The sequence below is a fragment of the Gloeophyllum trabeum genome (assembly GCF_000344685.1).
Source record: "Gloeophyllum trabeum ATCC 11539 unplaced genomic scaffold GLOTRscaffold_00011, whole genome shotgun sequence".
NCBI classification, from domain to species: Eukaryota; Fungi; Basidiomycota; class Agaricomycetes; order Gloeophyllales; family Gloeophyllaceae; genus Gloeophyllum; species Gloeophyllum trabeum.
The window spans coordinates 1,199,962-1,218,495 of NW_006920420.1; the positions used below are offsets into that span (position 1 = coordinate 1,199,962).

At 55.7% G+C, this 18,534-nt stretch overlaps 8 protein-coding genes across 8 annotated transcripts; 4 read left to right on the forward strand and 4 right to left on the reverse strand.

Moving 5' to 3' along the window:
• Positions 1–892: 892 nt before the first annotated feature.
• GLOTRDRAFT_117274 (S-adenosyl-L-methionine-dependent methyltransferase) lies at positions 893–1,897 on the reverse strand (the record flags this gene model as incomplete). Its single annotated transcript, XM_007870339.1, has 4 exons — positions 1,563–1,897; positions 1,423–1,504; positions 1,165–1,362; positions 893–1,075 (listed from the first exon to the last, which is right to left on the reverse strand). The coding sequence occupies exons 1-4, from the start codon at positions 1,847–1,849 to the stop codon at positions 893–895; spliced, it is 750 nt and encodes a 249-aa protein (XP_007868530.1). The 5' UTR covers positions 1,850–1,897.
• An 811-nt stretch (positions 1,898–2,708) lies between these two features.
• Positions 2,709–6,731, reverse strand: GLOTRDRAFT_140119 (uncharacterized protein; the record flags this gene model as incomplete). Its single annotated transcript, XM_007870340.1, has 8 exons — positions 2,709–3,184; positions 3,240–3,562; positions 3,616–4,029; positions 4,092–4,808; positions 4,879–5,308; positions 5,359–5,975; positions 6,022–6,316; positions 6,372–6,731. The coding sequence occupies 8 exons, from the start codon at positions 6,729–6,731 to the stop codon at positions 2,801–2,803; spliced, it is 3,540 nt and encodes a 1,179-aa protein (XP_007868531.1). The 3' UTR covers positions 2,709–2,800.
• Positions 6,732–7,252: 521 nt separating this feature from the next.
• GLOTRDRAFT_111915 (uncharacterized protein) lies at positions 7,253–8,311 on the forward strand. The gene is made up of 6 exons (XM_007870341.1): positions 7,253–7,442; positions 7,492–7,581; positions 7,633–7,682; positions 7,740–7,827; positions 7,888–7,966; positions 8,025–8,311. The coding sequence occupies exons 1-6, from the start codon at positions 7,354–7,356 to the stop codon at positions 8,208–8,210; spliced, it is 582 nt and encodes a 193-aa protein (XP_007868532.1). The 5' UTR covers positions 7,253–7,353; the 3' UTR covers positions 8,211–8,311.
• A 215-nt stretch (positions 8,312–8,526) lies between these two features.
• Positions 8,527–9,437, forward strand: GLOTRDRAFT_140121 (uncharacterized protein). Its single transcript, XM_007870342.1, has 5 exons — positions 8,527–8,775; positions 8,843–8,970; positions 9,033–9,113; positions 9,161–9,186; positions 9,247–9,437. The coding sequence occupies exons 1-5, from the start codon at positions 8,715–8,717 to the stop codon at positions 9,293–9,295; spliced, it is 345 nt and encodes a 114-aa protein (XP_007868533.1). The 5' UTR covers positions 8,527–8,714; the 3' UTR covers positions 9,296–9,437.
• Positions 9,438–9,632: 195 nt separating this feature from the next.
• Positions 9,633–11,750, reverse strand: GLOTRDRAFT_131535 (diphthamide biosynthesis protein; the record flags this gene model as incomplete). Its single annotated transcript, XM_007870343.1, has 11 exons — positions 9,633–9,757; positions 9,808–9,903; positions 9,960–10,049; positions 10,104–10,245; positions 10,302–10,471; positions 10,541–10,682; positions 10,733–10,983; positions 11,039–11,187; positions 11,243–11,309; positions 11,363–11,516; positions 11,586–11,750. 11 exons carry the CDS (start codon positions 11,748–11,750, stop codon positions 9,633–9,635), a joined length of 1,551 nt encoding a protein of 516 aa, XP_007868534.1.
• Positions 11,751–14,533: 2,783 nt separating this feature from the next.
• GLOTRDRAFT_100890 (uncharacterized protein) lies at positions 14,534–15,160 on the reverse strand. Its single transcript, XM_007870344.1, has 2 exons — positions 14,783–15,160; positions 14,534–14,591 (listed from the first exon to the last, which is right to left on the reverse strand). Exon 1 carries the CDS (start codon positions 15,130–15,132, stop codon positions 14,911–14,913), a length of 222 nt encoding a protein of 73 aa, XP_007868535.1. The 5' UTR covers positions 15,133–15,160; the 3' UTR covers positions 14,534–14,591; positions 14,783–14,910.
• A 97-nt stretch (positions 15,161–15,257) lies between these two features.
• Positions 15,258–16,334, forward strand: GLOTRDRAFT_111916 (uncharacterized protein). The gene is made up of 3 exons (XM_007870345.1): positions 15,258–15,451; positions 15,502–15,708; positions 15,759–16,334. The coding sequence occupies exons 1-3, from the start codon at positions 15,272–15,274 to the stop codon at positions 16,176–16,178; spliced, it is 807 nt and encodes a 268-aa protein (XP_007868536.1). The 5' UTR covers positions 15,258–15,271; the 3' UTR covers positions 16,179–16,334.
• A 264-nt stretch (positions 16,335–16,598) lies between these two features.
• GLOTRDRAFT_131537 (uncharacterized protein) lies at positions 16,599–18,362 on the forward strand (the record flags this gene model as incomplete). The annotated part of the gene is made up of 3 exons (XM_007870346.1): positions 16,599–16,861; positions 16,919–17,020; positions 17,105–18,362. 3 exons carry the CDS (start codon positions 16,599–16,601, stop codon positions 18,360–18,362), a joined length of 1,623 nt encoding a protein of 540 aa, XP_007868537.1.
• Positions 18,363–18,534: the final 172 nt, after the last annotated feature.

The window sequence follows — 18,534 nt, forward strand, 5'->3', positions numbered from 1 at the left end:
TTGCTTCTTGTCGAGCTCAGAATCCTAATATGCCTCGAGCTCCGCAACCAAGTCTGCCACGGCGTTACAGACCACGAACACGTCTGCCCTCACCTTGGACACCTCGTGGCAAATAGCTCCCCAGACATGCCCTGGAAAGCCCCAGCCTCCACGACAGATCCTGTGCATCTCAGACTCGCCCTCCCTCCAGTTCTTCAATGATGTCTTGTTTACAATTCACTCACCTGATCGAATGTGGACTGGCACCATCGTGGGTGTCCGAGTGCGCCTCATCCCGACATTCCGGCTTGAGACAAGCTGTCGTACGGTGGGCGCCGGGGCGGCGACTCGAAAGGGCTATCCATGCACGCATACTGCCAGCCGGATAACACCGACGAGCCCCGGGCAGTGCGGGATAAGGACAGTGCGCGTGCCTAGGGACACCCTGACCTAGCTGCGAGTCACTTATCTCGGCTCTCAGTCCTTGATGACGAGAAGCGGCGTGTGCTGCCCTCTTCGCTTCCCGGTGAAGGGAGGATCGCAGTTCCCGCTCGCGGACTGTTTCTCAGCGGTCGCTGGGCCACCACTGACCCGTTCTTGGACGTCTCAGTATGCGACATCTCTGGGCGATGGGGTTGGAACTGGTTGGAAGCCGTCTCTCCCCTTGGACCTTCGCCCGGCCGTGATTGAACACGACCTCCAGCCACTTGGATCATGATTGACAGTACTGTCGATTGTTTCTTTGGTATCTCCTATCCTTGGGGAGATAAATATGGATCAAGATGGTTCAGATCAACTCCCGTGCTCAGACTACTAGAACAACAAACCACGACGCTAATCGTACTACCCCAACGAAACAACACCCGCTGAGTTGAATCAGCGTTCCCTTCCACACGACTGACTCGACGTCGAATCAGAGCTTGACGGCCGCGAGGAACCCGTCCCAGTAGCGCACCCCGACGGTCTGGACGGTCGTCGCCTCAAGCTCCGCGTCGTCCTTGAGCTGCTCGAGCAGGCGGCGCACGCCCGCGACGCGCGTGTCGTCGGTGACGCTGGGGTCGGAGACCCAGCCCGCGTTGACCATGTTGTCCACGAGCTGTGTGGGCGTCTGCATCAGCGTTTGCTTGTATGGCGGCCGGCGCGGCGGGGGAGGAGGAGGCAGAGGAGGGGGAAGGCGACACTCACGACGAGCGCGCCCTGGCGCAGGAGCGGCTTGGCGAGGCGCACGTAGTCCGCGACGTGCTCGCTGTCCGCGTCGATGAACGCCATGTCGAACGGCGGCGCGCCGTCCGCGCGGAGCTTCTCCAGGCTCGCGCTGCCGTCGCCGACGATGATCTGCACTTTGGAGGACAGCCCCGCGTGCGCGATGTTCTCCTTCGCTACCTAAAGCGTTTAGTTAGTGATGGGATCTGGGGAAGTGGTGGTGGGAGATGGAAAGCGGACCTCGGCGTGCTTGGGGCTGTACTCGAGGGTGACGAGCTGCCCGTCGGCAGGGAGGGCGCGCGCCATGTAGATCGCGGACAACCTATCCCCAGCTGCAATCAGCAACCGGCCCATCACTCGAAAGACCTAGGGACACCCACCCGCCGAGCGTGCCCAGCTCCAGCACGCGCCTCGCGCCGGTCACCTTCACCATGATCCCCAAGAACTTGCCCTGCATGGGGCTGATGAAGATCGCCGGCAGCCCCTTCTCCTTGGTATTCCTGATCACATGGTCGACGACGGGGTCGGGCTTGACGAGGCGCGCGGCGTGGTACTCGTCCTCGCGGCACCACTCGTGGAACCGCGCGTCCTGCGCGAGCAGCGGCGCGTACTCGGTGCCTTCAAAGTAGGGCCTGCTCGCGGGGGGAAGGCTCGCGGACTGAGACATGTCGTTGCTGGTGTGGAGGTTGTGCTTTGGAGTGTGGGTGTGGGTGTGGGTGGGCTGGGTGGAGGTGGCGAATACACTGAGGCCTTTATAGCGCGGTGGGCTGCGTGCCCAGGGAGTCCTGAGTAGGGCCTGCGCGCGAATCATGGCGGCCATCGTCAGGGCAGGACTCGAGTGAGATGGGGCCGTACCGCTGCCCCTCCCGTCCTTCTTACGCTGTTCGTACGCTCGCGGGGGTAGTCCTGCCGGCGGGCGTCGTAATCTAATCAGATTAGACCGTGCGTGGCTGCGGCATCGCTCGTAGACGCGGCTCGGCACAGGATTGGTTACGACATGATAAAAATATCAGGTGAGTCTGGAAATTTGCACGCGTAGAGACGGGCGAATATTGGCCGCCTGTGCATGTGAAGACCCACCGTAGCAGTCGTGCTACGCAGCAACGGCACCCAGAGCATTAATGTGTATCCAGGTGATTGCGTTTTTGTTCGGCGGGGTGGTGGAGGCTCAAACCACAGTGGTGCCACAATGTCTGGCCGTACGTGGACGCTCGGCCGAGGGGGGCATCAGTGATCTTATCAGATTAGATGCCGCCGACGATGGGGGCGTGGGATCTGTGACTTCTCGCAATGGGTGCGCAGAAGATGCCACACGTCTTTCAATTGCAAGCCAAACGAGTCGTAGCCTGAATCCCACCGCTACCACCACAAACTCAGCAAGCCCAACGGGAGGGTCGAAGCGAGGCATCCCAAGCATTCCTAGGCCAAACGTGTTTTGAACGGGATATACAATGCCTCAGAGATACTCCTGGGATCAATAGCTTATTTACTCCAATAACCTATAGTGTACCCAACCTCAACTTGCACAGGAGCAGTAGGACACGTTCATTATATGTATTAAGATATGGGTGACGTGGGTATATACATAAATTAAACTTTCCATCGCGCGCACTGTCTCTCATAAGCACCATCCGACAGCAGCACCGATACTCCGGACCCCTCTCGTCACCGATAACCCCAAAGCAAAGGTCAAGCACTCCCGCTCCCGCTCCCTCCGTCCCTGCAGCCCATAAGCCTTGGCAAGGAAGTACCACGCCTCGGGCACATCCCACCCGACCCCCCGCGTCAGGTCGTTCAGCATGCCCGCCGCCAGGTCGACGTTGTCCGGGTCGGGTCTCTCTGCGTGCGGGCTGATCGGCGACAGCGCGGCGCCCGGCTGCGTCAGGTACAGCTGGCTCAGGTGGATGATGGCGGGTATGTCGTCTGTCGATATGAATAACGCCTTCTGAAAGGCTTCCTTCGCGCGCCGCGGGTTGTTCAGAGCCATGTAATACAGGCCAAGCTAGGATAAATGAGGTGTTAGAGGCCTGTCTGCTTGATCGCACGAGGAGCCCTACCTGCACCCATACTCCAGTATTCTGTGGATCCTGGACCTCCGCGTCTTGTATAGCCCCCTTGGCCTGGTCGACGTTGTCTAGTCTCCGGAATGTTGCGGCGGACATCAACCAAAGGTCGCTGAGCAGCTTCCTCTCTCTGGCCATACGTTTATTCCATTTCGTCAACGGCTGTTGAGGCGATAATGAAGGCGGCGGCGGCGGTGCGGATTCCATGAACGCAAGGTCTTGCTGGGAGCGAGATATCGGTGAAGCAAGGAATCGCCGAGAAGACCTATGGATAGAGGAGGCTTGATAAGGAGAGCGGGCCAGTGGGTCGCGGAAGTCTGCAATGAAGATGGGGTGAGTGGGAGTTCCCCTTGAACAGAACAGCACATACTCGGCGCTGAATTGGTCCTGCGAAGATGGTTAACAACGCCATTCCTGGTCACGCCATGCCCTATCTTTTTCGAGATGGTCGAGATCCTCGCCTGTCCTTTGTGCACTCGACTCTTCAGCATCTGTTGCACCTTCTTGCCGCCATCCCGGTCCTTCTCCAGCGAAGTCGACCGTTTCTCGGATAAGCCGTCTTCGCCAGATGGGAAGCCATTCGAAGGAACAACGGGGGTAGCGGGTTCGACGTTGATGGAAATAGGCGACGGCCGCTCGGTTTCCGAAGACTTTGTCTGCTGTGAGACATCCAGCGAATGACGCTTTTCAGAGACTTGCGACAGCGGCTCCTGCTGGGGCAGATCCAAAGTAGATAACCGGTTGAGCTCCACAGACGTTCTGTTACTATCTATTGACTCCCTCCCTGTCGACGGATTATAGTCAACACTATTTAGGGAGCAGTAGGAATAAGCAGGCTGAACTTACGTGATTCACCTGTACCTCTCTTCTCGGCAAACCAGCGGAAGACCTCCGGTGCCTTCGTCTGTGCACCTTCCGGCCCCTCAACCATCTCAGCCAGAGCCAGCTGCGTCATACGCAACTGCAGCGCATATTCGAACGTATCGTGTCGAGAAGGGACCGGGTGGTCGGGCAATGGTCGGAGCAACGACTCAGGCGGAGGGAGCCGGTGCATATCCGGATCCAGAAGCTTGACAAGGACCCCGCACTGAGGGTCAGGCGATGCTTTACCTGAGTCACCGCCGTGTTCATCTGGAGAGCCACCGTCGACAGAATATCCAGGGGCCGTCCCAGTTCCATTGGAAACACCAAAGTCCTTCGTCCTAACGTTCTGGCCATTGAGTTCTTCCGTGGCGGCGCCCTGAGCGTCTTGAGCATCCTGAGCTTCGTCCGGGTCTTCCCCAACGGTAGCACCAAGCTCGAGTACGCTCCGAGCCCCCCTCCAGTCACCGGTGGCCACCAAAAGCAGTCCCAGCAAATGCCAATATCGTATTTCCTCCGGCTCAGCCTCAACCGCCAGCCGTGCATGCTCGATCGCCTTCTCGTAATCCCGCGATGGACCAGGGCGGGTGAACGCCAGCGCGAGGTGGTAATGCCCTGAAGGTGTAGCAAACGTGCCCACAGAACGCTGGAACATCGTGAGTGCATGTGACAGCCGATCAGGCCTTGTACGCGGATCGAGCTCTAGAGACACGCCAGAGGGCAGGTCAGTTTTGAATGATCGCGGCCTAGCCGTCGAGTACCAGACACTCACCCTTATTAGCCATCATCATACTCCAAATACCCTCTGCCAAATCGACGCTGGCTGCGAGTTCCTTATCCTCCGCATCAAGCCTCGTCCTCGCCTTCTCGACCATAACCCCCGCCTCCTTCGCCTCCTCGATCCCCTCGCCCCCAGGCTTGGCCCCCGCGAGCCGGCACAGCATCCGCGCACCCTGCACGAGCGTCTCGACCCAATGCCGATCCGTGTCCGCGTCGAGCGCCGCACCGAGCACAGACGCACTGTTCTCGTTCCCTGCCCGCGCGTCCGCCTCCGCGGTCTCACGCGCCTTGCCGACGACCTGCACATATAGGCGCAACGAGCGCTTGGCGAGCTCGGGGTCGCCCGAGACGTACAGCAGGCGCGACATGTGGCGGAAGATGCGGTACGAGTTGAATGTGAGGCGCGTTGCCCACCAGAGGACCTACAACCAAAGGTCGGAATAGTACATGAATGAGCTGATGGCACACTCACGTCGATCACCAAGCCGGCGTAGTCTCCAACCGCCCCGCTCGCCTCCCACACGGCCACGCACAGGTCCACGAAATCCTCCACTTTGACGTTCCTCTCCCCCGCCTTCGGGAACGTCGTGCTCACATTCAGGATCACCCTATACTCCTGAATCACCGGCCGCGCAATCCCGAGCCATGATGACGGCTTCGCCGCCTCCCTCGTCGAGAGGATTCGGTTCGGCGGCTTCGGCGTCGCCCGCGCCTGGAGGACGATCGCGCGAAGGTGCAGTACCGCGACCGTCGCGCGGTGCTCTGTCCGGAACGTCGGCGGCCAGTGCGCGCTGCACACGTAGTACTGCTTCAGCAGCGTCCACAGCGGCCCGCTCGTGTCGCGCCCGAGCTCGGTCGTGCGCGCGGTGAGGATGATCGCACGCCAGAGCAGCCGTTCCGCCCACCGCCAGAGCTCGCGGTAGCGCGTGAACGAGCTGAACTCGAGGGTACTGGCGCCGCGGTTGGAGGACGGGGCGGGCACGGGTCGTGGTAGCTCGGACTCGAGGACGGTGATGAGGGGGAGGGCGGCCGAGTAGATCTCCACGGCTTTCTGCATGTTATCCGGACGTAGTTTCTCGGCGCACATGCCTGGGCTGGGTCAGTTGTGATGTTCAAGCACGATAACCACCCTTACCTTCCAGGCAGACGCTTCTGATACTTTCCGTTAAAGCCCAAGCTCGTCCGTCGTTGATGTCGGGGAACCCGGCAGACGCGGAGTCATGGGACGCGACGCTTCCACCCCAGGAAGATGCAGGCGTGTCGGCGCGCGTGCTGGGGATCTGGAGAGTCGCTGCCTCCGACCTCATGCTCGCGGGTGGAGTCAAGCGACTTTGCAGGTCTGATATGTTAGGGACACTCGCTATGTAGGAGAGACATTCTTCTGGTCTCCCGAGGGAATAAGCATAGTATGCAAGAGCAAGTTTTAGAGACTTCGCAGGCCATGATTAGAGCTCCATGCATTAGGCTATGTAATGTACCACGTACGTCGTAATTGGGCGCGTTCAGCTTCTTCAATGCCTCGTATCCAGCCCTGGCATCCTCCAACCTATCCTCTGGTAAGACGCACTCGTCACCGAGGTGCAAACATCCGTAAGGAGTCTCCTGCCCGTCTGACGCTTTGTTCTCGAGGCTCCCGCTCAGCAATAGTCCAAGATTTTGAGTTTGTGACGCGACCTCAGCTACGTCCGTGAACCCCTTGGCGTGCTTGTTGAACTTGCGCAGAAGTTCCGACCAAGAGAGAGGCGCCCCCTTCGGTGTCTTCGCCGGGGTAGATGACGCCCAGTCACCCGCCGTCAGCGCCGCTCGCAACTGCGCCCAGTAGTGCTGGTCTTTCGCATGAGACATAGTATCAAGATAACATGGGGATTAAGCAAAGAATTTGTCACAAAAATAGGAGGCAAGGGTCCGCAGTGCAGCGCGTCGACTTGCACGCTGGTGCAGTCTAATTTAGATTACACTCAGAGCCCCTGGAATAAACTTGCGCTCTGCATCTGACTGCCTTCCTGGAAAGACTTCCCCAGTTATGTTCCACGAAGCTTCAAGTATATGTCCTACCGCCTCAGTTTATTCTATTTCTCGAGACTAGCGTTAGGTGTAGTGTGACTAACATTCTTGACTTTTGTACCCAGAGTCCTTATACCTCCCCATGTACATTAAGGAACGTCAACGCACCGAATCAGAATATCAGCAGCCTCCATCGACCCTTCGTGTAGCTTTCAGTCGTGGACCTACCGAAGCAAAATTGTGGACTTAGGTGAAGCTTGCGTGTGTTTACTCTTTTCTGTCGACTCGAATTGGTTCGGCTCAGTTCAGTAGCCGGGCCAATTTGCGAGCCGATGACGTCGTGCCCACTGACGGTGGCTCAAGGCTTGCCATGTCCACAATCCAGGTTTCTAACATACGCGTCGACCGTCACCCATCTATTCCTGTAACCTACTAGAAAAGCGATAAATAACGCAAAAGCGACATGCAAAGTCCAGCAGAAGAGATAGCACAGGTCATCAAGCTCCTTTGCAGCTCCGCCTCGCCCGACATCCAGAAAGCGACCGTCGAAAAGTAGGAGGTTTGTAATCTGACGGTGAAACTTCTGACACGGAGCTCCTAGGTATTTCTGTCCAGATGCTGAATTCAGGCATCCCCTGTGCCATGTGCCGCCCGGGATTAAGTCGAGGGAGGAGATCCTGGGGATATACCAGTACGTCCCTATTGATGGATTGATACCGTTCATATTGACTGATGCGTTAAGGTGGTACCGGATAATGTCTCCGAAGCTGAGCATTGAGGTGCATAGCGTTAGTGAGTGACCGAAGGCGGTACATGTTCTCTCGACTGGCTCAACTTGAATGGCAATAGTGTACGATGAGAGGCAGGGACGGCTCATAACCGACTCGACACAACTCTTCCACATCCGGTGGAATCCCTTCCGCCCTGCTTCAGCACGGTAAACTTCTCCATCCCCTCCTTCGTGAGATATAGTCAAGCTCATGCTGATATATCCTAGTTTGATGACGCACATCAAACTGCGAGAGGTCGATGGTCTGCATTACATCGCCCTCCAAGAAGATTGGTACCATCCGGACGTGAGCACACACTTTTTCCCCTCCCCTGCAGCGCTTCTTATCTGCAATACCTGCTCAGGACTTCATGAACCTCCTGGTCCCACCGCTCACCCCGCTCATCCGGTTGGGCATGCGTATCGGTAGCATCGGCTCGAATATCAACGCCACTCTGTTCCAGGTGCTGTTAGGATGGTGGAGGCCTGGCTCTGGGCAGATAGTTCATGACGTTAAAGAGATAGGAAAGCCTGCAGGACGGGATGACTAGGCCGACTGAGAGTTTCAGTATCTATAGATGTAAGCTTATTCGCGGACTCATATTGGTTCTACTGTATCTTCAGCTGCTAGTATGTATATGTTTGTGGATCCATTCTTGCATGTCATGATCGGCATTTGGCGATATCCCATCTGCGGTACACTTAGATGCACGATCTCCCAACATGCGCTCTCAGCAAAGTCTCAGTGTATGCTCACAGCCACCCGCGCATAGCAGCCACAAACCACTGTCCATGACTAGATTCACACGGTCATATTGAATTCCAGTGTTTGTCACACTCGACTAGTACTCTTTCTTACGAAAGACGGAAGCCTGAAGGTTATACAAGGTAAAGATGACTTTCCTCATGATTTACTCCTCCACTTCCTCGGTCTAAGAATAATTCCCGGTCCGCGGGTACCGGGATACGCCACAACATTCAACTCATCTAGGAGATGCCTCCGGAAGAAGGCAGTTCACAATCATCACCTTAACATCAACCACAGCTGCCAGACTATGTCCGCGCCCATTGTTCACATTGTCTCATTCAAGTACAAAGACCCGGCTGTAGCCCCAGGCACGTACGCTTTCTATCGCTGCCATCTACAGAACAGGCTTGACTCAACGTGTGTGCGACCTTGCAGAGGCAGCGCGCAAGTTCGCCGCCCTCAAGGATGAGTGCAAGCTCGACAACGGCAAAGGGGCGCCGTACATCGCGAGCTTCGCCGGCGGGAGCAACATTAGCCCCGAGGGCATGACCAAGGGCTTACACGCAAGTCTCTTCCTCCAGTAATACTACTATTCTGACCCTGGCTTAATGATGATACAATGCAGCAAACCTTCGTGATGACGTTCCCAGACATCCCGACGCGGGATTATTACCTAGACCACGACCCGGCGCACCAGGCATTCAAGGTACGTGTCCCGGGGTCAGCTTGATCGCGGACTGATGCGTGCTCTAGGACTATATATTCCCTCTGGTTGAAGAGTACGTATCCCTTTGCCTCTATAAGTCATGAATCGCAAGGCTGATTTTTGGGTTGGGCAGCGCGTTCGTGTTCGATTTTAAAGATGGGTCCTACGCTCTTGCTTCGTGAAGGTTGCACCCGGGTCCGTCGATGAAGTGCCAGCATGAAGCATGTCGGGCTGTATAACGTATGATATGTGATGAAATGTAGCGATATGACGGGATCAATTCTCCTTTCAGCACAATGTTTGACCAAATGGTCGAGACACGAGGATTATTAGAAGAGTATCGGGACCGACTTGCTCGCTCAGCTGTATATTGCAGACTGCATAATTATCTGTCTTGTGAAGAGTGTTACACCAACTGGGCTCATTTCGTTGAAATAGATACTGATCATGAGGTGCCAGCCACACTAATCTGTAGATCCCCCCAAGTCACTGGCATTACCCCGCGTTGATCAAAATCCATTACTCCGCTTTATCGTTCGCGTATCCTCTAGCAATGCCGCTCCGTCCCTGCTCGAGCACACTTGGGGCGTCCTCCCCCAGTCTTGTCTCGAGGCCGCGGAAGGAACGAGACTGTAGGAACTCGGCTGCTCCGTACAATGAGTCTCCACATCCTAGACACGACTGTATCGCTCACCTGCTGCACTGTCCGAGAGAGTCGCTACAGTGTTATCCTGGTTGCGCAGAACGACGGCAGAGGGGGTCCCGCCCTCTACCTGTGGAGAATCCGCATCTGGGTAGGAATACTCCATGAGAAGCTGCGTGAGTCACGGAGTCGAAGGCACAGACCTGCACCACCGAACCGTCGTGCGGTCCGGTACTTGCCCGTGATGGTAGAAAAGATCGGCTGGTCGGGGTCTTCGCTATCGTCTTCTCGCTCTATCGTCCAGTTCATTAGCTGCACTGCCAACAAACGGGTAGAGGTAGACATACGATCAGCAGTTTCTTCCGGGACTTCGTTGTCGTGTTCTGCCAAAAGCCGCTCGAAATCGAGCACGTACTTCCCTGTCCAGCTCTGCTCTGACTTGAGCGCGATCTCGAGCTCGAATGGTGTTACGATGGGTTTCATGAATTCCTGAGCGTGTCTCAACTGTTCGGCATGCAGCAAAAGCGCCACACAGAGAAGCTGACCTTCGATTCAATCAAGCTGTTCTCTGGGCACGCCACGAGCACAAAACACTCGATCTCCATGAAATTCGCGAGCTTGGCTGGGTTGAGCTTCCCTACACTGATGGTGTAGCTCTTCTTCCGCGACCGAGACAAGAGCGAGCGCAGGTGCGATATGAGGGGCAGATACGAGGCTGTCAGCTCATCAGTCGATCTATTAGATCTGGAAACCCTGCGTTTGGACTCGCCGAACGGATACTAACCAACTCCGAGAGTCCCGACTAGGATACCAAAGACATCCGCATCTCGTGCCTTCTGCACGGTGGCGTACCGTCTCATGAGCAGCCTGTTCGCCCGCCCGGACTCGAGGCGTGTTGAGCGAGTTTCCGGATTATAAGAGTATACCTTTCCGCGCTTTAGTGTATCCGGGGCAAGGGGCTCAGAAAGCTACGAACCTCTGATGATGCATGGGTCATGAGTAGATTCGTCAAGCCGAGACTCTCGCCTCCAATGTAGAGAATAAGAGGATTATTGTCCTGGTCAAATGCATCTGCGCCATCACCGTCCTCAGTGTTTGCGAGGGTTGCTTCGCTCGAGGGAGCGACAGCATTGGGTTTATGCGGCGATGGATCGAGTCTTAAGGGTATTCGAGAGTACTCAATGGTGACGCCAGGAAGGGCGCCTCTCAGCCTATTGATAACATGACCTGTAGCGGTTGGTGAGCGGGCAGGTTCCCGACATAGGATTGCTGGCCAAATTACCTGCGACGTGTGAGTATGCTACGTCATGCCTGAGGACCACTCTCTTTGGTTGATCTTTAGAACTTATGCATTCCGCTAGCTTTGAGACGCAATCCTCAACATCCAGAGTTTTCTTCCCGAACACGTATATCACGGGCATCCGGTATGTCCTTATCGTGCTTGTGTCAGGGTACGTCCTTGGGAGCGAGTTGGATATGCACGCACTTGCTCATGCAAGCATGACCATGGTGGACGATCAGATCAGCATCTACGTGTTGGGCGGCTACTTCATCTGCACAACAGCTGTATAGAAGAAATTTTCTTGTCAGGCGACAAATCAGAAACTGTCCAAGGAATCGAACCTGCCATAGGACGTGTCAGCCAGGACGTAGAGCTCTGGAGCCGCCTCGCTTCCTGCAGCTGCTTCCAGGTCTGACTTCAAGTGGCGATATATAGGTACCGAGTCGTGCAAGAGCTCGTCGGGGAATTGCAGGGCTATCTGGGTGCAGGATCAGCTTTCCAGATCTAAACTGACGAAGCAAAAACACTAATACATAGATATACAGACCCTTTTGAAAGATCCTTGAATTATTTCAGTCGCAGTTCTTGGGATCTCGTAATATTCTCTGAATTCGTCGGCAGACCGATAATCAGGTGTGCTTGTCTCCGGCTTCACCTCGATAGCGCGAGTGATAACCTCTTCTCCAGTAGGTGCGAACGCAGTCGCAGACATGACTTCGCCGATCCCGAGATACTTCCACCTCGATACGTTTGGCTTTAGTGAGAGCTTATAAAGGATGGCGAATGGATGGATGAAGGCTGGAAGGAAGGAAAGCTGAGAGTAATTACGTAAATGAAGAAAGAAATTGATCGTGGCGAATCGAGATCAGATCTCGGTCCCGCATCCGACGGAGAAGCACGCGTTGAGGCAGTGCAAATGACGATGCAACTTGAATCTGTGGCACAAATTGTGGCAGTCGAGACCGTCTCTTCACCACCTAAAGTCCTTGAATGATAAAAATGTGAAGCCAAAATATAGCTTGACTAAATACAGATAGAGGGAAGGTCCTATTTATCACTTGGAGGGTTTTTTATGCGGAAGTAGAACGAAGTACCAAGGCCAGTAATACCTTCTGCTTCGGTCTCTGATGCGACTGAATGCTTGCAAGGAAAACGAGGCCTTCGACATCAAATCCATGTTGAAGGTTCCGTGAAGGAGGAGCATAGTTGACGTGTCTCGCGATAAGGTGAGAGAAACCACAGGTACCCGGCAGCTATAGACCACCTATCCCCTACTGAGTATTAGGTGTCACAGAACACGATAGCGAAGGGATCAAGCAATTCATTCGTCAAGCTAACCCTTGTCTTTGGGCATTGAATGAAGTATAAAGTAGGCAAGACTGCTTTGACACGAAGACTCGGATATATACAAGACGGGATTTTGCGAACGCGCCTCTGGAAGCTGTGTCTTCCGTGCAGGAAAAGCGCGAAGTCTCTGTTTACTTAACATTCTGTTCTGGTACCCGTTGGTGCAGCATTGCGACGTCCGTAAGCTCTGCGGATCGAGAGCCAGATAAGGGTAAGACACGGCTTCTCGAGCATGATATCTTTGAAAGCCCTTTTCTTGGAAATAGTGCTATACCAAACCACTAATTCTACCCCGCCCAACGTCTGGTTTGGAGCCTGGATATACCGACTTGCAAGAGGCATGGAGGAGAGGGGATGAAACTTGATCCAGCCAGATGCCGATACGCCAACCATGTCCCTACTTTGGTTTTTGAGCGACTCGGCAAACAATAGACCTGGCTAGCGAGGCAGGTGGAAGCAGGGTCGGTACCGAGTCCGACGTGGATGTTTTACGTGTCGGAAGATCAGACAGTATGACCAAGAAGGTGCCCTATAATGAACTCACTTCGTCCAACACAGATGGCGCTGCTTCGAGAAGCCGAGGTCGCAATTGTTTCTGGAAGGATCGACGGGGAGATACCCAATGCATTCGAGATTATGGCCGCATAGAACCAGTAGGCGGGTACGAAGAAGAGAAAAGCCTATGCTGCACATTTTTGCCGGCTCCGGTGACTATGCAGTTACTTAATCCATGACAATCTAGCTGCATGATTGGATGGCTAGATAGCGGAAGGTTTGATTGTGAGTGGCACCAGTTGTCCGGCCGCCATCCAAGCCGGATAGGGTTGTGTGTGACTTCATATATGGAGCGCATGTCCAGATTTCAAGTCGAAACTGAAGGGAGCTGCGTACTGTCATATAGCCTGGATACGCTGGGCAACGGCACCTATCAGGCGGCGTGGTTTATCTTTTCGGTTGAGGAGTGCATGATCCAATTACAGCGTATCCGTCGAAGACGAGCCTAGAAGCGGGACAGAGACCCGCTCAGCTATTTGACTTCTGGTGTCAGCCGAAGTTCGCAGTCCAGTTGGAATATCGAACGCGTCCCGCTGGGAGTCCGACCACTGTATTGCGTGGATCTCCTCTACCCCGTCACCCATGTAGATGCTTCGGGCTCCGGCAGTTAGCTATAGGGACCTTGATGACGCTGTGAGCTCGGCCGCTGGGTGATTACATGGCGTAGAGTCTGCATTCCAGCCGCAAACCCCACCTCGCAGCCGAGCAAGCCACCTTCGAGGGTCCTGTATGAGAGATTGCCTCATCCGCGGGCATGAGGGTAGCTGTATCAAGAGCAAGAGCAGAGATACTGCAGCTAAATGAAGAGGGCACGCTGACGCAGTTCCCACATGTTCTGACAATCTGACAGTCTGGCGACGTACCCTGTGGTTATCCTACCTCGTGTCGTGTTAGTGCCTATCCCTGTCAACCAAGCGGGTGTTGTCAGCAATGTGTGTGCCCTATGACGGTGTAGAGCACCACCCCATGAATAAGATACAAAGGAAGGCTATGAGGATAGACATACCGAGGTGTCGCCACTTGTCGGCCCTGGCGCTGAGCTGGCCGGAGATCCTCCAAAGGGGATACTGCATGCGGACAGCACCAGAAGCCGGTACAATGTCCTACTTAGGACTAACCTTGTAAAATTACACTCGCATGGGCAGTGACAGTGCAATCAACAAGACGGGTATTCAGAGGTCGGTCAGTGGTCGAGCAGAGGGTGTTTGAGAATATACTAGGTATGGACAGTAGTCAGCACTTGACGTGTTTTCGGTGCATCCCGCTCTGCATCTCTCGTGCGCCCTGCGCGACTCCGACACAGGAGTGCTCTAAGCCTCTCTAGTCCAATTCAATCTTGGCAGCCAGATCAAAGCATTCAAATGTAAGTTACCGGTTATACCAAAACCGGGGAAGAAACCTCGGACGTAATGAGTAATTTAGCAGTACATACTCCTCCCGGCTGCCACACCGGTCTACACGTGGAGGGAAAACGGCTCTTTGGACTATGACATCCGCTGGTCTTCCCTGTACTTAAAGACAGGAACTGTCTTGCCTTCGGAGCCGCAAGATTCAAGTGCCAGCATTCAAATTTGGGCGTGTTGAACATCCTCGGGTCGACTTGCGTCCGTGGGTGCCATATTGGTCGTACAACAGGATCTTGACCGCTTTTGTAAGTGTATTAGAGTTTCTGTTATCATCGTCGCAAGCCGAGGCCTCTTGCGTATTTCGAAATTATATGGAGTTCGTCTGGTATATCAGTGCGTGAGTGCGGGGTGATCGCCAGCGACCCCGCCTTTCATACCATCCCCAGGTGTTGCGTATGATAAAGTGCTAATGACCATGCCTTCGCGCTATGCACAGCAGCTTCAGTCAGCCGGAACACGACCAGAATCCGTACCAGCCGCGGTCTACGCTAACTCAAGCGCACACTTTTCGGCCACCATATCGCCTCTCACGTCGATCCATCCCGAAGCAGACCCCCCACCGCATTACAGCATAGCTGTATCGGGAAGCAGCAGTAGACCATCCGCGAGAAGTGCTCCGAGGAGGTCGAGCGAGCCGTCGTCGGGCACAAACGCGTCTACAGCCCGCACGCCGCCGCCTCCGCGTCGCACCCGCGCGCGTTCACGCTCGCAAAGCTCCCCGTCGTCCTCCTCGTCCTCTGTTCCGCGATCACTGTCTTCTCCGGTCCTCCAGCCCGCCTTTGCCATCTGCGCCCTGCCGGCCGGTATGAGCGTGAGTATGACCTACCCACCACAGCCCCCACCCTGTCCCTGGTCTTCGTCAGAGGACGACGACTCGGTCACCGAGACGGAAGAGCGGCACCGGAGTAGAGGGGCGTCGGACGCGATGTACACGTCCTGGGGATCCACGCCGAGCGGGGTGAGACATCGAAAGTCGACTCCCAATCTACGAGCACGGGGTGGTACGAGGGGGCACGAGAGGGACGGCTACAACGTGGTCAAGAGCATCACGACCGCTCCGGGGGTGCAGGGCGCCGGTGAGACGGAGACGGAAGGGGACGAGACCGTGAGTACGCCTTCAGGCTGCCTCACCATACCTCTCATCTGCATCCCCAGGCCCGCCTGCCCAACACCCGCATCGTCCCCTCATCCGCGCTCGACTCGTCCGCGCCCCTCGAGATCTTCTTCGAGCTCGCCTGCTGGCTCTCGATCGTGCCCGCCGTCTTCGGCACCATCTGGAACTTCCTGCACGCCGCTGGTTTAATCGAGTTCGCCGGCAGCGGCGGGCCCAAGCGCATCGACCATGCCGTCGCTATGATCTGGGTTCGTGCTCACTTCTACCTCTCCATGATTACCCATCTAAGTCGCAGCAGGCTATCCTAACGGGTCACCTCCATCGCGCGCTGACCCTCGGCCTGCTCACGCGATGGCGGGCGTACTACCCCCCGCTGCCGACGCTCATCCGCCTCCTCGCACTGCAAGCGATCTGCTGGCCCGCGACACACTTCACGCTCTCCGCCATCGACCACATCCGCCGTCCCATGGCGTGCTGGGCCATCGTGGGCAGCACTACCGCCGTCAGTCGCGCGATGGTCATGTGGGTGGTGAGCAACCTCGGGAAACGAGACGGGCGGAGGGGGAGGCGGTGGGATGCACGGTTGGGCGTGGAGGGCATGGGGGAAAGGCGGTGGGATTGGGGCGCCGTGGGTTGGAAGTGTGCGTTGCCGGTCGGCGTGGTGTATTTTATCATGGCGTGGGCGGGAGTGCTTAAGACAGAGATGTGGGGGTGCTGAATGAGTTGTAAGATAAGTGGGCATCCCATCGACAGATATACGGCGATATAGGCCATCTATGTAAGATAACTTATGCCGAGCACTGGTATTCTACTTTCGTCGCTGCTTTGAATAGAGTCCTAGCTATTGCGCATCGTGGGTGGCTTGCGCAATGGGTCCTCTACGGTGTAAGCTCGACGAGACATAGTTTAAAGAGTTCCAGATAAAGGGATACTGGAAGCAACAATGAACGTCCGCGTGAGCCATACCCGCTGTGACCACGCGGCCAAGCCACATCCTTTGTGGCGTGTGGCAATGAGATATAAAGACCGCCACGACAGAGTCGCGTCTCTTCGCACCGTACCATATCCTAGCCACATAGGCCGACACTGACCTTTACACCATATCCTCCACCACCTCCTTGCCTCAAGTATCACGACCATGGCTTCCACCTCTGCCTCGAGCTCCCAATCCTTCACCACGCTTCACCCGTCCCAGCCGGCGCCGTCTCTGGAATACGCCACAGTCAGCGACTTGCAGACAGCAGTCGACAATTTGCGAACGTACATGAGTTCGCAAGTCGGCACCATCAGGGAGATGCTCCGCAGCTTCGAAGATGCAAGATACAAGCAAGACAGGGCTGAGCCCACTCTACTCAGAAGCGTGGAACAGAACCTGAAAGATCAAACTCAGAGGTGCCTAAAGTAAGTCAAGTACTTCCTTGAATGATAGACCAGAACCATAAAAGGTGCGGCGACTAGGCTGGAGGCGAAGTTACTGGAGGCCACGCAGACGATTGAAAGACTAGAGAGGTTGATAGAGCGCAAGTTGGGAGATCTGACACCTACCCCTACTGAGGCAGGGTGAGTGTCCTAACAAAGCGTGTCAAGAAGCGTACCACGAAGGACTGACGATCCATGGTGCTTTCTCGCCATTGCTTCCTGTAGAGGAAGTCCGCAGCCCGAATTGCCGGCTACGCCAGCGACGCCCAACGGGATAACACATCCGAACGGGGAAGCGCACGGAACACAGGCGGGTTCGTCGGCAACCGCTCAGCATGACCCAAGTGCAACAGGTCCTTCAGTTGTCGAAGGCATGGCAGACCATAGTCCATCGCTGGGAGAAACTGGCACGGGCGGTGATAGCCAAGCTGGCCCGTCGAGGACTGGGCAGACGTACTCCAATGGACAAGATGTCGTGCCACCGAAAGGATCCATTGGCTCGACAGCGGATAATGGGCCACGGAGCGAGAGAAAGACTGGTCCACCACTTGTCAGGCGTCCGAAGCTGGGGCTGCCGGTCGGTCCAGTCAATGGAAACATTGCGGGGTCCAGTCAAGTTGGACAGAATGACTCATCAACTAACGGAGAAGCCGGTCCTTCAACACGCGCACCACCGGACCACCCCGTATCAGCTCGCGAATCCGTACCAGAACAGCCCACCGACCCGTCATCAAGCCGTGCTTTGGGACTTGCAGAGTCCGCCCGGCGCAAGAAGCCACTTTCGCGGGCCTTCGCCATGGACTTCGAACGTTCTGATCGGGCAGTAAATGTACCGGATATGACGCTCAGCGGGTCCATCGCCATGGGCAATGCAGAGAACGCATTCCCAAACCTTGTAACGGCAGGACTATCTGCCAGTGAAGGTTCCCTGTTGGTGGGAGAGTGTGCTCCTACTGACTCTGGAAGGACGCGCGAGGGCCGATACAGTTCAAGTAGTGCTGTCAACGGAGACCTAGCGGCCTCAAGAGCGGACGACACCCAATCCATCGTACCTCAAGTGCCAGGGAGTGGCGTCCAAGAACTTCGCCAGGAAGTAGCGGAAGCGAGCGCCTCTCGTTCGTCGACTGATCCGTCGGGTAGTTCTAGTGTCTCTTGCGCAAAGATTGAACGTACGGAGAACCCATCGGGATCGGGGAGAGTTGTGACAAGCCAGTTATGCTCTCCATCGGCAGGCTCTGTCAAGGAAGAGTCGCCCGAGGCTCAGACAACAGGCGCAGCCGCTAGCCAAGCAAACAATATGCCCAACGCTAGCTCCTCGTCGACGCACGGGCCTAGCATGAGCGTTGTCGCAGGTCAACAGCTTCGCCGTAGTCAGCGAACCAGGAAGAGGCGATTCGATGACAGCAATGGACAGCCGTCCACTTCCACGGCCGCAGAGCGCCCTGCGAGGGGAGGGGGTAAACGGCGTAAAACCAGGAAATGAGCTCCGTCGAGGGAAATCGCCTCAGTCGTCTTCATTATATAACACAGACCTCACCAGGGACTAATCACGCATAGAGCGTCCTTTGTATCGTCAAATTTCGTTTCTGATTTTAATCTTCAGACTTCGATTATCCATCGATGAAGCCATGACCGAAAGCAGGGATGTCTGGACC